Source organism: Phyllostomus discolor, chromosome 13 (assembly GCF_004126475.2).
Source record: "Phyllostomus discolor isolate MPI-MPIP mPhyDis1 chromosome 13, mPhyDis1.pri.v3, whole genome shotgun sequence".
Taxonomy (NCBI): Eukaryota; Metazoa; Chordata; class Mammalia; order Chiroptera; family Phyllostomidae; genus Phyllostomus; species Phyllostomus discolor.
The window spans coordinates 35,831,499-35,849,140 of record NC_040915.2 but is presented as its reverse complement, the minus strand read 5'-3'; the positions used below and the strand labels follow the sequence as shown (position 1 = coordinate 35,849,140).

At 49.0% G+C, this 17,642-nt stretch overlaps 1 protein-coding gene across 1 annotated transcript in view; it reads left to right on the top strand.

Moving 5' to 3' along the window:
* The window catches only part of UBTD2 (ubiquitin domain containing 2), a 35,292-nt gene extending 20,846 nt beyond the window's left edge, over positions 1 to 14,446 (top strand). The window contains exon 3 of the mRNA XM_028528394.2: positions 13,685 to 14,446. Coding sequence (XP_028384195.1) covers positions 13,685 to 14,082 — 398 coding nt within the window. The 3' untranslated portion in view covers positions 14,083 to 14,446. The remainder of the gene's footprint in view (positions 1 to 13,684) is intronic.
* The last annotated feature ends 3,196 nt before the right edge of the window (positions 14,447 to 17,642 follow it).

Below are 17,642 nucleotides of genomic sequence, written 5' to 3'. Positions count from 1 at the left end.
TTTCCCTACCCAAGGGTGTGTTTGTGGATTTTAGAGGGGAGGGGTTGGGGGTAGAAAGAGAGAAGGAGAAACATCGATGTGGGAGAGAAACACCTGTGGGTTGGTTGCCTTCCCTGCATGGCTGTAAGCGCCCCTTCCGGGGACTGAAGCAGCACCCCAGGGCCGCGCTCGGACCAGAAGTGGAACCTGCAGCCTTTCGGCGTCCGGAACGATGCTCCGAGCAACTGAGCCACTGGCCAGGGCTGCTTTCTAAAAATATTTTTAACCTCAAGAAAGAGAACTCTTGTTTACTTGTTAGCCTGCGTTTTCTAACTTCCGTATAACCGGGGTGCCCGTGAAGGTCCCGGGCTCCTGGGGCTTCTGCCGCACCGGCCTCCTCCAGCACTGGAGTCCGTCTCCAGTGTGGGCCTCAGGAGTCCTGGAGCCCTGGGGCTGTGCCTTTCGTCCCCGTACCTCCTCTTCATCGTCCTTTCCTAGTTAGGGACAGCTTTCTGTGATGGGCGCTCCGAGCGTTTCTGGAAACCGCTCTTCTCTGCTCAGGAGTGTGAAAGCGTTGACTGCTTCCACAGACGCGTGTATGCTGGGCCCGTGTGCTTCCTTCTGCCCGGTCCCCTTGACTAGGCGCACACAGAAGTTCTCGTGCTGCACTCAGAAGATCTGGGTGTTCATTTTGTGTTCTTAGTTTTTTTTTTTTTTTTTTACTGTATTTATAAATGTATTTTTCTCTTCAGTTTTTCAAGCTAATATTTTTCTGAGTTGTCTCCCTAGCCCTGTATATATGTTCACCAGTGTGCATTATTTTCTGTTCATTATTTAGGCCCTCAGTGTGTCCTTTTTATTTTCTCTTGTACTCGTCTGCATTTTCAGAGGAGCAGTGCTGTCCACTGTTGAATCACCTGCTCCTTGCCCCGTGACTTTTTCAGATAAAAGATATTTAACCTCATGTCCTTCCCATTTTTTCAAATCTCCATTAGTTTTCTTTCTTTTTTAAAAAACATTTTTGTTTGTTTGTTTGTTTTTTTAGAGAGGGGGGAGGGAGGGAGAAAGAGAGGGAGAGAAACATCTCTGTGAGAAACACCGATCAGTTGCTTCTCGGACGCACCCGGGGACCGAACCTGCAACCCAGGCGTGGGCCCTGACTGGGAATCAAACCAGCGACCCCTTGCTTTGCAGGATGACACCCAGCCAACTAAACCATACCGGGCAGGGCTCCATTAATTCTCTGAATTAACTGTGCTTCCAAGAAAGTTCTTAAAAATATGTATTCATGGCTGTCTTGTTTTGTATTATGAAAGCTTATTAGTATGGGCTTGTGTTCATAGTTTCTATTGAGCACTCACTGTGTATAGATGGGCATTCAGTTTTTTTCTGCGCAGGTGTAAAAGGTCCCTTCACATTGACAGATCTACAGTAGAATGCCATGTCAGTGTGACCACAGTCCCTGCTTTTATGGACAGTCCCCGAATTCTTCACCACCTGTGTGATTGGAGGTGAATCTCGTCTTGCTCTGTTACCTCTTAGAGTCCCATAGTCTTGTCTCCAAATACTGCCTTCATATAGCATAAAGGGAAAGGCCTTCCCTTACAGATAAGATAGTTTTATGGCCTTTCTCTTTTAATGCTTACATCCTCTGTTCTAAGACCAGAAGGTACTGGTATTTGTATTTGTATAGGCCTCTAAGTGGATGGTGCAGAGGGAAGGAGAGCTGTTTATCTGTGATATTCTTCATTTAGAAGCCCGAGGTTCTGGGGAACGGTGGGACTTTGACTTCCTTCCTTTGACTTATCTTAGTTACCCATAGGAATGCCTGACTGGGTTCTGTACACTGTGGCCTTTTTACAAGTTCATGGAGGCAAAGGAGCTCTTTTCACACAAGGCAGGGGCCCGAGCGTTCCTGTTGGGTATTTGCTGAGATCTCCGAAGACTCCAGTGTCTCATTCCTGCTGCTTGTCTGTGTGAACTGCCAACGTAAGGAATCTTGCTGGCAGCCCCACCAACCAATGAACAGATTAGGGAGACTTATTCTTGGCAGTTTGAGAAAACTGGATGAACCTCTACCCATCTCCCCCTGCCCCCCATGGCCAAGGTGTATATTCTACTTTAGCATGAAATAATCAAACTGTTTGAGCTTTCCTCTTTCAAAACTTTATAATAACTTCCTGGGTGTTGATATTGTCATTGGTTCCCTTGCTTGGATGCTGTTGTTCACATCTGAAACTTACCCGTGATAGTTCTGAAGCAGACTTTGGAATTATGTCCTGCCGTGTGCTCTAACTCGCCATCACTTCACAACTGTTCAGTTGCATGCCTTTTCTTAGACCCGTTGTACTTAGTGATACTGTTGAAATTCCTTCCACCTTTCTGGTATAATTGCATATTTGAAATTTTGCTTTGGACACATTTTGTTGTGTTATACCCTAAACATCTGAAAGTACTTCCTAGTTTGAGTTTAAAATATTGCGTAGACTTTAGCTCAGGCTCTGGTGTCAGGCTTAGCCCTACTCCCTGCCTCTACAGCTCTGGGCTTTAGGCAAGTCGCTTCCTTTCTATAAGCGTCAGTTCTCTCAGCTCTAAAATATGGATTGCAGCCACCTACCTCATGGGGTGGTTGTACTGATTACATGTGATACAGCACATGGAAATGGCTTGCTATAGTCTAAAAAGCACTTAATAAATACTAGTGCTAATGATTGTATTTTTTGAACTCTGACATTAACAAGTAAATTCCTTTTACCAAAATCTTTAATTATAGATTGTGATCATTTTCTAGATGTAAGCACCTAAGAAGTAGTAGTGCTGATGATAGTGTTTTTTGTTTTATTTTGAAGATTTTATTTATTTCAGAGAGAGGGAAAGGGAGGCACAGAAACATTGGTTGCCTCTTGCACACCGCCTACTGGGGACCTGGCCCGCAACCCAAATATGTGCCCTGGGTGAGAATCGAACCGGTGACCAATCCACTCAATTCACTGAGCCACACCAGCCAGGGCTGATAGCGTTTTGTGAACTCTGACATTAACAAGTAAATTCCTGGCACCAAAATCTTCAGATTTTGATCATTTTCTGGGTGTATTGTCTACTGACATTTTCTTTTGGCATGTAACTCTTTTGACTTTTAGGGGACTTTGCCTTGGAGATATATATATATATATATATATATATAATGGGATTGTGTTGATTCAGCAGCAACAGGAGTAGCAGATGCATTCATTGGATGCCAAAGCAGGGAGGACATAGTTAAACATCGTCCCAGACCTGGGCCGCCCCTTGCCCCTTAATCTGCGTCCGTCCCTGCTGAACGGAATGCGGGTCGACCAGCAGGAGAGCTCCTGAGGCACACACCCTCTCTCAGCTTCCTCCAGTCAGACCTCCTTTCTCCCCATCGCGTCGTCTCTGTCTTCTCTCCCCACTGTCTTCGTCTCACCCTTCTTCTTCTGATCTTCCCAACAGAAACACAAAAGGTTCTTTAGAGTTTGGAAACTGTATGAAACTGTACACGTGTTTGTACATGCCTTGTTATGTGCGTTTAGAGTGTATCCTCAAAATAAGCAACGATTGTGTCCTGGTTTAAATTATATTTAGAATCAGTGTTATATGCATAATAATTATGTATACGTTGGTGGCCTTTTTTCCTATGTGATGAAAGGTGCCTTCCTCCGTGAGTTATCTTTAGAGCACACAGCAGAAAACGCTCTTACCACGTTTCCTCCCCTCTTTTCCGCACAGGGTCCCGTGGACAACTGTGTGCTCATCTCACAGTTATTCCCGGCACACGGTCCTCAGAGTCCTGCCTTGTCCACACACAGAATAATTTGGTTCTTTTTAATTATCTTCCTGTATTAATATCAGTGGTAATTCTTTAGTTCATCATTCTCAAATGGCAATAGGAATTGTTAAAAGGCAAGTTAGAGTCATAACTACGTAGACACTTTATATGTGTGTATTTATTTATATTTTAGTTTGGAAAGCATGGTTCAGGTTGAGGACAGTGCAAACGTGTGTTTCGTGGAAAAAGCTCCCTGGGTGATTCTGACACCGGTTGTCCCCTCTCCACAGCCTCCCTGTCCTGTAGGGGCTGGTTTTTCATGATGTAAGCAGCATTTTTTTTTTTTACTTGTGGTCTTAACTTTCTTAAAGAGCTTATTGCCTTTTTGTAATTGATTGCTATTTTTCTCTTTCTTTTTTTAGATTTATTTTATTTATTTTCAGAGAGGGGGAAGGGAGGGAGGAAGAGAGGAGAGAAACACTGACTTGTGAGGGAAATATCAAATGGTTGCCTGTCACACGCCCTCAGCTGGGGACCCAGCGTGCAACCCAGGCATGTGCCCTGACAGGGAATCGAACTGGTGACCTTTCAGTTCGCAGGCCTGGTTCAATCCACTGAGCCACAGCAGCCAGGGCTATAATTGATTGCTATGTTGCCATTAACTAAAAGTCCTTCAAAATTCATAACTGCAGAATTTTACCAGTGAAACCAGGTTATTTAAGTGGCTTACCCTCCCCACCCCAAAGGTGGTTATTTTTATTTTATTCAGGAACAGTGTCTATTTATCTTGTAAAGATGAGGATTTAATGCCTTTTGGAATTATTATATAGAAGATTAAAAAGGATTTTAAAAATTGCCTATCCTTTCCTACCCTCTCATTTTCTAGAAAGGTTGTTGTTACTCTGTAGCATCTACAATTAGTTCTCCAGCTCCCTAGACTTCAAATGTAAAACCCCTCCCTCTTGTCCTTGTGTAGAAGAAGTTGCTGCTCACTGTTACTTTTCCAGACCTGAAGACTGAACTCCGCCCTTCCTCCTTTTTGTGGCTGAACGTGGCCAGTTCTTCATCAGGTCCTTTCAGGGTCTGTTTCTTTCGTCCCTTTTCCTGCCGAGGGATACGGAGGCAGGAAACAGTCAGACTTCCTTAAAAACCCAACTTTTCAAAAATCACCTTCAAAGTAAAAGTAGGATAGGAGTTGCCCAGGATTTTCTCCCCCTTTTCCTGGTATTTCTTTTCTCACACTATCACGTGTGAATAAATTAAATCATGTATGAGCGGAATGCGCTCGAAGGTTTTTGAGACGGAGGCGCTTAGGGAGAGCACGACGTGAGTGTGTGTGTCGGGGAGCCGGTGTGACGAGGGCACACGTGCCCCAAGAGTCGGGGTGACGAAGAAGGGGTAACTTCGTGTTTTGAGTTGATGTATTTCTCATGCTGTAATAACCACCCACAGCAGTGCCCGTTGTAAACAGCCGAGAGAACTGAAGCGCAGGGAGGGGTTATGCCATTTTCTTAAGGTGTAAGTCGCAGAATGGGGACTTTGAACCTAAGTCCTGAAGCAGACAGTAACGAAGGCGGCTTCACGACACGGCGGGCCGTTTCCCCTGTTTCCTGCGGAGAGGCCGCGCAGCGAGTCACCCATTGTCAGTGCCCATTTCACGCCTGACACCGGAGGGCCCTCCCACGCCGTGTGGGAGGCAGGCGGCCCTCGGACGGCACTGGTGTGAGCTGCGCGGGTCCACTCACGTGCGGGGGTTTTTACCAATAAATACCTTACATGTATGCTGTCTTCCTTACCATTGTTTTTCCATTTTTAAAAGTTTCTGTATTGATGATGTCAGAGCAGAGAGGAAGCGGGAGAGAGACAGAGTCAGAGACGGGGGCTAGTCGTTCCGTCTGTTCACGCACTCGTGGGTCGCTCTGGTGTGTGTCCTGGCCCGAGGTCGAACCCACGACCTTGGCGTATCGGGATGGTGCTCTAACCGGCTGAGCCACACCGGCCAGGGCTATCCAGGTCAGCTTTAAATAAACCACGGTGTCCAGACCCGACTTCTGATCTGTCCCTCTGTCCTTTTAAAGAGCTGGAGTTAAACTCGCTGTGCCCCGAGAAATGTGGCAAAGTGTTACACGAGCTGTTACTCACGGGCTAACCCCAGTATGTGGCTTGAGCAACACATGCAGGCGAAGCCGCTTCCCGCCCCTGCCTGCTGGCGGAGGAGATCAGCTCGGGGCCTCCGAATGCCAGGCGCGCAGCTGTGCGGGCGGACGGGACCGCTAACCCTGCTCCTCTCCAAGCCGGACTGCCAGACCTAAGCCTGGTGTGCTTCCCCCCCCCCCCGCCCCGGCAGCAGAGTGCTCGCGTGGAACAGCCTGCAGTTCGCTGGTCCTGGAAGACCGCTCACACCGTTGGGGTGCAGGGTGCTTTTGATGACCTTTGACGTCCCTGTGGTTCAGGTCCGTAGAGAGCCCGATGAGGCCGAAAGCCGTGGACACCGCAGACTATGAATCTTCGGTCTCTTGTGGCCATTGCTGTTGGTGAGCGCGCCCCCGGAAGCCCGGTTCTGAAATGTAAGGGAAGCCACGTTACTGAGTGTTTTCTCTGTTTCTGTTGTATCTGCCGGCAGTTTTGCACGTTTTATTATTTAATCCTTACAGCAGCGTTGTGAGGCAGGTACCGTAGTCCTTGAGGGAATGGACCAGTTTGTCCAAAATTAGGGTCTACACTGGAACGTAGGTGTGACGGACCGCGGTGGCGCTGCTCCTTCAGTCGGCCGCCCCGCCCTCCCCTCCAGCCCCCTGGGCCTCCCTCGCGCTCCTCCGCAGTGGGCTGCCGAGTCCCAGGTCCTAAAACCAGGTTCTAAAACCACTCTTCCCTCCTTCACATTCACTCTGTCCCTTCAGTGTCTGTCCTTGTCGCTGTGTGGCCCACTCTGCGGATGGACCTTCCTGTGCCAAAGGAGGTCGCACGTGTTGAGAAGTAGAGTTTGCACCTTCTAGATCAGTCAGAAAATAGAAGTCAAGACTAAAGGTCCTACCCTGGCTGCTGTGGCTGGCTCAGTAGATTGAACACCGGCCTGTGAACTGAAAGTTCGCTGGTTCGATTCCCAGTCAGGGCACATGCCCGAGTGGCGGGCCAGGTCCCCGACTGGGAGCATGTGAGAGGCAACAGATCGATGTTTCTCTTGCTCACTGATGTTTCTCCCCCGCTTTTCCTCCCTCCCTTCCCTTCTCTCTAACAATAAATAAATAAAACCTTTAAAAAATTAAAACTAAAAGAATAAAGACTGTATTTCCATGGGCTTTGAAAGAAACCCCCCGCAGTTCCTCCTGGGCCCTGCCCACTGAAGGAGCTTCGGGAGGGCGGGCGGCTGTGACAGCACGCTGCCGGTGCACTGTGGATGCCACGGCGCTTGTCGCTGGGTTGCGGCGTGTTGATGAATGCGAGGCAGCGCGTGTTGAAGTGTACAGTTGGGTCAGCTGTGGCGTTTGTACACACCCGTGTGTATGAAACCATCTCCACAATAAAGACGACATTTTCGTACCCTTTCTCATGCAAAAATCGATTTTTAAACTTTTACATAATTATTTATGTAGCTACACAAATTTCAAGTGGTAAAAAATTTAAGACTGAACTGTAGCCTTAATAGCAGTGAGCAGTGGGGGCTGTGGAGTGAGGCCTTTGAACGCCTAAAAAGACATTTTCTTTCTAACCTGAAAGACTGCTTGAAAAAGAGCAAAGTGTTAGACTTTCTGGCATTTAGTAAATGTATTTTTCATTCATTCATTCATTCAAAACATTTTATTTACTTATAGAGAGAGGTTAAGGGAGGGAGAAAGAGAGGGAGAGAAACATCAGTGTGTGAGTGATACATTAATTGGTTGCCTCTCACACACCCCCACCTGGGCACCTGGCCCACAACCTAGGCTTGTGCCCTGACTGGGAATCAAACCTGCGAGCTTTCGGTTCCCAGGCCGGCACTCAATCCACTGAGCCACACCAGCCAGGGCTAGTAAATGTATATTTATTTTTGGCATGTAATTTAGTTTTACCTTTATACATAGGTGAAGTATTTTGAAGCCTAATTAAAAATAGCCATAGAAAACAGTTGAGCGAGGAAAACAGAACATGCCTGAGCCATTCATATAGACAGAAAATAAATAAAAACGGCCTCAGGAAATTGTGTACGAAACCAGAACAGAAGGTGGCGTCTTGGCAGCTTTCTTCCTGCCCCGGGGAGGGGGGGGGGGGCGCTCAGGGCTTCCTGACCCGGGGAGGCAAGGCCTGGCAGCCGCTCCTCCTGGTGGCCATCTGTCTCTGCCGGGGCCCGAGGTCTGCGAGGAGAAGGAGGAGAAGGAGGAAAAGGCGCGCGTGTCCGTCCGTCCGTCCTTCCGCAGAGGAGGTTTGGTGGGCGGTGTAGGTGAGCCTGGCCAGACCCCCTTCAGAACTAGTGAAGGGCTGGCTGGCTGCTCGGTGAGCGCGCCCCCCGTGGCCGGGGCGGGTGATGCAGACCTTTGTACGGCGCAGCTGCAGGCACAGGTGGAAGTGATGTGGGGCAGGTAGAGAAATCCCTGCGTTACCAGCTTTTAGGTGGTTCCTTTTCTTTGTGTTGAAGCACAGGGTTTCTTTAAAGCAAAACTCCCCAGAAAGAAAGGGAAGAGGGAATCCATCAATGGTGACTTGCGGGACCTAGCGATAGGTTATACATGCTGCACAGCAAAAAGGAAAAAAGACTCAGCCAACCAGAAAAAGAGTAACAGAGAATTTAGGGTTACAAAATTCTTTGCTTAGTTGTTTGTTTTTTTTTTTTTTAATTGATTTTAGAGAGGATGGGGAAGGGAGGGAGGGGAAGATAGGGGGAGGGGCATAGAGACCCCATCTTTTAACTGTGCTTTATTTTTCGCACCTTCCTGGCGAATACCGTGGGTGAGGCAGTGACAGTAATACGTCCATTCTGTCACTACGTGTGGTGGCCTCACAGCACCGCAGCCTCCCTCAGTCCCCTTGTCTTCTGCCTTGCCTTCCGGTTCCTTCTTTGACCTGTGGTTAACATCGCTGGGAAACACGTCGTTGGGCCCCATTGGGGCTGTTGGTTTCTGGCCCCTCGTCATTCACGTTTGGTTTTCCGCCCCTCTAGTGTTTGTCCTCTGCCTTGCCCCCCAGCAAGCTCATCGTGTCCTTCCCATGAACCACATGGCTGGCCGGGGAACCAAGCCCTGAGGCCTCGTTCCTGCGTTACGCATTTACTTCTTCAGGAATCCGATGATTTCACTCTTCCGCCTGCTGTCTGTGACCCTGGACAAGTCACTTCTCTCTGCTTCAGTTTTCCCGTTTACCGGATGAGCAGCCGTAGAGGGTACTGTGAGGATTGCACGTGAGTGTACGTAAACTGCTTAATCAGAGCCGAGCTAGTAAGCGCCCGGCTTTCCCAGTTTCGTTACATGTCGTGGGCTTACGTCACCGGGCCATTTCAGGCGCGCAGCATAATGGCTCGACTGTCGTGCATTGTGAGGTGATGACTGCAGTCGGTGTTCCACACCCTTCGTCTCGCACAGATGCAGGGGCAAGCACTCTCAGACGTTGGCTTTTATGTGTAAACGTGTGCCTTTGAGATGATTACTCTACAAACTGCTTTTACCCTTTTCCCAACACTGTGCTTTTTCAGGTACCTGCAGATAATTCGACTGAATTATCTCACTGAACCTGACGCAGTTAAACTAAGCAAAGTGCTCTGGCCGCATAGCTCAGTTGGGTGGAGCGTCAGCCCGATACGCCAAGGTTGCAGGTTCCATCTGTGGTCAGGGCACGTACGGAAGCAATGGATGAACGCAAGAATAAGCGGAACAGCACATCGATGCCTCTCCTCTTCCTCTCCTCTTCCTCTCCTCTTCCTCTCCTCTTCCTCTCCTCTTCCTCTTCCTCTTCCTCTCCTCTTCCTCTTCCTCTCCTCTCTATGCCCCTCCCCCATCTTCCTCTTCCTCCCTTCCCCATCCTCTCTAAAATCAACTAAAAAAAAACAAACAACTAAGCAAAGAATTTTGTAACCCTAAATTCTCTGTTACTCTTTTTCTGGTTGGCTGAGTCTTTTTTTCCTTTTTGCTGCGCAGCATGTATTACCCATGACTAGGTCCCGCGAGTCACCGCTGATGGATTCCCGCTTCCCTTTCTTTCTGTTGCTTCAGCCCGACAGTTACCTCAGCAGGTTTCCCTGGTTCTAGTCAGTCCCCCCCCCCTTCGTGCAGAGGCGCCAGCAGCCCTCAGGCTTCGTCCTGTTCTCTAACACGACCCTAGTGCTTGGGGTGAAACAGGCCATCGGTGTTTGCTGGGTGAGGGACTTGTGTGCCTGTATGAGTCGCTTCTAGTAATTTCTCACAGGATTGTGCCTGTAAACTCTTGAATTCCTCTATCAGGTTCTCACCTTTGCTGTCTGTTCAGTAATTAAACATCATCAATTCTGTGTGCCGCCTCAACAAAGCCCCTTGCTACTACTCCCTTCATGTCTTGTGACAATTCTTGTTTCCATATCATTCCTGTTTCTTGGGATGCCCTTTATTTGTATTCTGTGTCCTACCCAGCACAGACTATATCTACAGAATTTCTCCTCCTCGGCTCCACCAGCTCTAGTCACTTTTCTTTTTCTTTTCTTTTCTTTTTTTTTAAGATTTTATTTATTTATTTTTAGAGAGGGAAGGGGGAGAGAGAGAGGGAGAGGGAGAGAGAGACAAAGGGAGGGAGAGAGAGAGGGAGAGGGAGAGAGAGAGGGAGAGGGAGAGAGGGAGGGAGGGACAGAAAGAAACATCACTGTGTGGTTGCTGGAGGTTATGGCCTACAACCCAGGAATGTACCCTGGCTGGGAATCGAACCTGAGACACTTTGGTTCCCAGCCCACGCTCAATCCACTGAGCTACGCCAGCCAGGGCTCTAGTCACTTTTCTATAGTGTGATACCTCAGCTTCTACATTTGATTTTTAGTGTATCAGTTTGTGCTTAAATCTTTATAGTTACATCACATCTGCCCACCTTGATTATAGGCTCCTGGAGGTCAAGGGAAATCTTTGTTCTCTTGTCCCCGGTGCCAGCGACATGCCCTGCACGCTTCTAGGTGTTGAGCAAATGTTCCTGCAGCGACTGCGTGTGCAAGTTGTTTCCCAGAGGTCCCTGGGGGTCCTGCAGGGGTGGCGTGGTAGGGACCGCTGTCAGCAGGCAGGTCTGTTCTTAATGAGGAGACACAGAGCCATTGGGGGGGGGGGGGGTGTTCAAAACCGCCTGGGCCTGCAGAGGAGTCCTGCTGTGAGGAGGTTCTGGGTATGTTCCGCTGTGGGCTGTATGTAAGCACAGACTGTTTTATTGGTACTTCATGCTCATAGATATTTAATTCTGGGGAGAGAGTAACCCATAAAACCATAGCCTTAAAATGTCATTAAGTCATATTGACTGACTTCATGGTCTGGAATTTTCCCCTCTTTATAAAGATTTTAGTTTAAAACATTAGAGCATATTTATTTCAGTTTATATTTTGACAGGCAGAAGTGATAGAAAGAGTAAGTCAGAAAACTTTGTGTTGAATAATACAAGTTATCTTCCCCGAGAATACTGAACCGTGGCCGCTTCCGAGCAGCTCGGAGCCGGGAGCGCGCACTCCAGCACCACGGCTGTGTGCCGTGCGCCTGTGCACCTCCCGTGGGGCCGCCGCCTCGCCCTGCGAGACCTGAGGGCTGGGCCTGACTGCTCGGGCTGGAGGCAGAAGGCAGAAGGCTCGGCTTTCCGTGGAGTGGGAGGAGAGGGTGTTCAGACCTCTAGGCAGAGCCGGCGGGCCTGTTGGTAGACGGCGCGTCTTGTTGTTGAGGTCCGCGTGGTTCGAAAGGCTGCCGTGGCCCTTCGCGCCCTGTTCCAGGGACCTAAAAATGTGGGCTGGTCTACTGCTTTGTTTTGTGGTCCTGCTGGTTGTTTTTGTTTGTTTGTTTGTCTGTTTTTTAAAAGATTTTATTTATTTATTTTTAGAGAGAGAGTAAGGGAGGCAGAAAGAGAGGGAGAGAAACCTCAGTGTGTCATTACCTCTCACACACCCCCCACTGGAGACCTGACCTGCAACCCAGACATGTGCCCCGACTGGGAATCGAACCAGCGACCCTCTGGTTTCACAGGCTGGCGCTCAGTCCGCTGAGCCACACCAGCCAGGGCTGCAGTCTGCTATTTTCTCTCTGTTGTGGTGCATGGAGACAGAGACACACGTGGAAACCACTTTAGGGGTCAGTCTGGTCCTGCCTCGATTTGCTGATCAAAAACAGTATTGCAGGTTAAAGAAGGTGGCTCAAGGCTGTACAGCTGGCTAATAACGAGGCTGGGAACTTCATCCTGCTTTCCTGATTCCCAAGGTAATGGTTTGGAGTGGTGCCTAGGAGAACATTGTCCCAGCAGAACGGTTATGTAGATATCCTGCGCTTACCAGGCCGACGTGACTGGCTGCCCCGTATCAGTGGGCTGTGCGCCGGAAGGTGTTCACTTGGTGGAGGCGGTGGGCTTTAGTGGCCTGTCCACTTTCTCTTGGTACCCTGTCGGCCAGTCCATCCGGAAAACGCCGGTGGGTTTCTTTGCCTTAGGACCAGGCTCTGGAAAGTACCTGAACAGTGGTAAGTGGCCACACCCCTATTTAGGGACAACACTGGGGCGGCTTCGTGATGCTTCCTCCTTCCTAGTGGGGGGGGCTCCTTACAACTGTGCTGCGGGGGGGCTGCTTTTAGTGTCACAGCCGTGTTGGGATGCAGCCGTGTTGGGGTGCAGCAGTGAGTGGCCCAGGCTGAGTAGCATCATTAAGCAGAGGATGGGCGGGGAGGGGGGGCTTTGTCCGTGTTACGCTCGGCGACCTAGCTCTCCCCGCAGCTCCGGTGGCGCGACGGGAGGGCAGACCCGACTGCACCCGGGGCGCGGGCACTGCTCACTGGCACTTCCCATGCTCTGTGCTCTCCGCCTGTGACGGCGACCGCAGAGGTCAGCTCATAGCTCATTTGTTTTCATCGGTGACCGTTTCTCAGCCCCCACACCCCTTCTTTATTAGGTTGTAAGTGTTTGAGCATGGTGGATGGTTTTGCTCTTTATCCAAATTGAAAATCAGCCAACATTAATGTCCAGTTGGAGCGGATGGCACCCATTCCGAATAACCTTACGATAAAACATGTGTGAAGTACGCTTTCAGCCTCCCTGGGAAGTCCTGGTAATTATAGTGCAGTGTATGGTTTATAAAAAATTAGTCAGTGATACTTTCTTTTGAAACATAGATGCTTTTTTCCTTCCTCTGAGCCAGCTGGCTATAAACTTAATTCCCCGTTCGTTTTTCCTCCGCAACACTGACTGGCTGGGGTTCATAAAACACCTCCGTCGCTTCTGTGGTCACTGGGCTCGTGAATCTTGTCACAGGGACGCGAGCCGCGGGCCGGGCCCTGCAGTGCGGGGAGTCTGCGCACTAAGGAAGCCCCCTGACCCTGTGTTGTGGTGCGTTGGGCTCAGAGACGCTTTTTTTTTTTTTCTTTCTCTTCTTCAAGGTAGCTGAATCTTTCTCAAAAAGATATCCCAGTGCAATTTGAATCTCTCCTTAATTTGGTCTGAGCATTAATGATAGTAGTGAATTTGCATTTCGTGTGCTTTCTTTTCCTTTATCTTTCCATGGAAGTGTGAATTAGATATGAAACAGAAGAGATGAGGGCAAGGAGCTAGGGTTCTGATTAACATAAAATTAGGTAAACATTCAGCTACTTCGTCATGGACCTTGATGATTATCGCTGACGATCAGTTGACAGTGACTGACCTTATTTTAATACTTTTCTCAACAATGGCCAGCTAGCGAGAGATGCTTGGGTGCTTTGCGAGGTGTAAACAGAAGTGCATTCATTAGATTAAACGCTCACTCCTGTCTTCTTCCCAAAGGTGCGCTCACAGAGTGCTACGACGAGCTGGGGAACAGGTACCAGCTCCCGGTCTACTGCCTGGCACCGCCCATCAACATGATCGAGGAGAAGAGCGACATCGAGACCCTGGACATTCCCGAGCCGCCCCCCAATTCCGGATACGAGTGCCAGCTCCGTTTGCGCCTGTCCACGGGCAAAGACCTCAAACTGGTGGTCCGCAGCACGGACACGGTGTACCACATGAAGCGGCGCCTGCACGCGGCGGAGGGCGTGGAGCCGGGCAGCCAGCGCTGGTTCTTCTCCGGCAGGCCGCTCACCGACAAGATGCGGCTGGAGGAGCTGAAGATCCCGAAGGACTACGTCGTGCAGGTCATCATGAGCCAGCCCCTGCAGAACCCCACGCCGGTGGAGAACTGAGCCGGCTCCGCCGGCCGGGCCCCGGGCCCCGGGCCCTGGGCCCTCTCGCTCCTCCCCGTTGTCGTCCCCTCCTCCGCGGCGTGAAATTTAGTTTCACTGCTCTGAATTCCGTGTAATGGATTTAGTTCTGAGGAATTATCAGTGAAAAATTCCATCTGTGATGGAGACCAACAAAAATAATTAATAAAACGCAAAGAGCTAGCCTTTGAGACTCGTGTAATTACAATTTCTAATTCGAGGGACAGTTGAGCAGTAGATGGCCATTTATTTTAAAACACCCAGAAACTAGGTCACGGCGGTATTTAAACGATCCGGACTGTAAATAGAATGCCGCACCCGTGAAGAACAGCACCGAGCACCTTGTGAATACAGAGTTTTTATAAAAGGAACGATCGTTTCCAGAAGGCGTCAGTAACAGTTACTAGACTTGGGCTTTTCAGAATGGAACCTGGAGGGAGCAGCATTTGAGGTTTGCTTCTAGTCTGGCCTCGGTGCTTTGCTCAGTTACTTGCTGTGTAGTCAGTCATAAGGGACGGGGGGCTGGGAAGCCCTGTTTCAGTGCTGCTCCCCCACCCCCACGCGCGGGGCTCCTGACATTCCCACCGAGTCTCGGGGCCTTCCCGGCGCTGGTGGCCCGCCCCCTTCTGGAACACGAGGCAATAACTTAGTCAGTGCAATCAGATCCCTGACTTTCAACTGATCCTCAGTTGAAAAGTGTCTTGTTCTCTCGCTGCATAGGCGTTTTGAAGTGTCTGTGTAACGAAGCTGTCTTCGTGCCCAGGTTTAGAAGGTCATTCCTGTATGATACCATAGCTGTTCTCCCTACTCTGCTCAGAACTTTTCAGGGCTAACGGCCGCCAAATGGGTGGATACTGGGCCAGGGAATGCAAGGGGTCAAGCGCAGCTGTTCCCACTGTGGGGCAATAAAGTCATTCTCTTTTCTCCCCCGCCTTGCAGGAAGGGTGGAAGCAAGCCCGTTCCACCTGTGCCTGGGAGAACTGTGCCTATTTTCCATCTTTCAGAGAAAATTTCAAGTCATAACTGACTGATACGACAGATGTACCGCTGTCACTTAAACAGTAGCGGAGAGACCAAATGGTGAAACGTTGTTTTATATGTCCGTGCTGTCCACTTCCCCGCTGCCTTAGTTGTGGCGGACGACAGTTTCCCTCTCTCCTCTTTCCTCGCGAAGAGGCAGGTTGAGAGCCATCACAGATTTGATCACGGAGGGCTGACAGGTCTGGTGAGATAACCTGATTCTTTTGTGCTGTGGCCGGAATCCACAGATTCCTCTTCCAGGCTGCTTCCAGTAGCGAGGGGGGCTCCCGCGCGATCACTGCGCCCCTGGGAATCCACGGGAAGGAAAATGAGAGGGAGAAGGCACTTAGGCTGTTGGCAGCAGGGAAGCGCCAGACCTCCGCACCCGTGTGGATGCGGAGCACCATTCTTGATTTTAATGGCAAAGTGAGATTGCTAATTAGTTTAAAGATAATGTTTAAAAGGGTATTAAACTTCCTATAGCCTGTTAGATACAATAATATTTATACTTGTAACGTGTTTCTGAGAGCTTTAACGACTTCCCCTTGTAATGCAATTATTTGAAAGATTGTGGCTACATTTAATTTAGGTCTGCTGATAATCGAATCTGAATCCAAGAGGATACAGACAGCAGCATTAATTCCAAAGGAGCATTTTTATATGTGGAGGTGGGGGTATGTGAAGGCCTTTTGGTACCGGGCCCACCCCATCAGCAAAGAGCTTTTGTTAGCTCGTGTGCCTCCCTGAACAGCAACATCTCTCAAAATTTGTCAACTGGGAAAACAGGTGTTTAAACTTATTTTTCTTAAGTAAACTCGGTGGTCTCATCAATCACACATGGTTGGTAGAAGGTCTTTTTTATTTGTGAGGATGTGAGCTCTCAATAATTTATTTTAAAGGAACATACACTTTGAATAACAATTTTTTGGGCATGTTTAAATAACCTAGGTAAGAAAACCATGGTGCTGTTTAATTGTAAATAGATTGATACAAGATTGGACCAATACTTGATATGTACAATTTTAGTGTGTAGGATTTTTGTGCATTTTTTTAAAAAAAGATTGTTCAATTTTTCTCTTTGTCTTTGCCTTTTTTTCTGTTTTTTTTTTTTTTTCCTTAATTGTTTTTCTCACAATAAGGGTCATCTGCCTCAGTCTAATAAAACCTCTAAAAAGGTTTTCCTTCTTTTTAAAACTTCGGCTTAGTACATGAGGAGTTTATGTCACTAGACTGAGGCTCTGCGGTGCCAAACCGTACGTGGTCATTTATAATACGCTTGATCTTTTGCATTGAAATCTTGGTTTAAAATAGGTGGTGGTGGGGTTTTTTTTCTTTTAAGAATCATGGTGTTTAATTCAGTTTTCCCAGAGCACTGAGCTCATTTATAACCATTTTGGATCAAAGAGGAAGGTTTGATGGTTAAATTCTTATTTAAATAGGTGATACATACACACATGTTGGGGGAAAAAAAAAAACACCAAAATACGGAAGTGAAAAGTCTCTCTTTCACTCCCGTTCCTCGCCTCCCGTCTCTGCTCCCCAGAGGCAACAGCTGTTACCAGTTTCCCGGGTACCTTTGAAGATCCCTGGCTCAGGGGTTCTCACGCTTGAGCGTGCACCAGAGTTACCTGGAAGGCTCGTTACACTGAAACACAGGTTGCTGGGCTCCTTTCCCCAGAGGCTCCCAGTTAGCAGGTCTGAGTGGGGCCCAGGGATCTGCATTTCTCGGAGGTCCCAGGTGACGCTGCTCCGCTGCTGGCCTAGGGACGGGCCCCGGTACGAGGACTGTTCCGGGCCAACGAGTACAGACCCCCACCCTCCCCTGTGTTTCCCATAGATACGTATAGGGCCCTACCCCTCTGGTTTCTCTTTGAAACGGTGAATCTGAAGTTGTCCGGGTGAATGGAGCTGGATCTGCTGCCCGCTCCCCACTCCCCACCCCCGTCCGTCCAGCGGCCGTAGCGCTCCCTCGTCCTCCCTCGTCCGCAGGGCCGCGGTGACTTCAGCCTCAGTTCCGGCCGGGCGGTGTGGCCGTTCCCGGGCTCCTGCTGCCACGGAATGCCCTTTTCTGCAGCGCCGTCCGTGTGTCTGTGTGCGTCTGTTGGACGCGCTCCTGAGGAGGGTGACTTGCTCGATCAAAGGGTGTATACATTCAGGGGGTGGATGCTGAATTGCGCCCCCCCCCCCATATAGACTGTACCCCCTTAATGCTGTGAACGGTACGGCTGCTCTGACTTCTCTCTGCCCTGGCCAACTTTTTGATCTTGGACAAGCTAGGTGAGCATCTGCGTCCTCTGGTTTTTACTAGTGTTTTCTCTTCACGTGAGGTTTCGCATTTTACTGTATATTTTAAGGCCATTAGTATTTTTTCCCTGTCAATTCTCTTTAAGGTTGCTCATTTCCGACTGCATTTTGGTCTTTATCCTCCTGATTTGCAAAAATCCTTCCTATATTAATGAAATTAATCATTTTCTATCATGTGTTAACTTGTTTTTGTTTTTATGTAATTTACCATGTGCAAA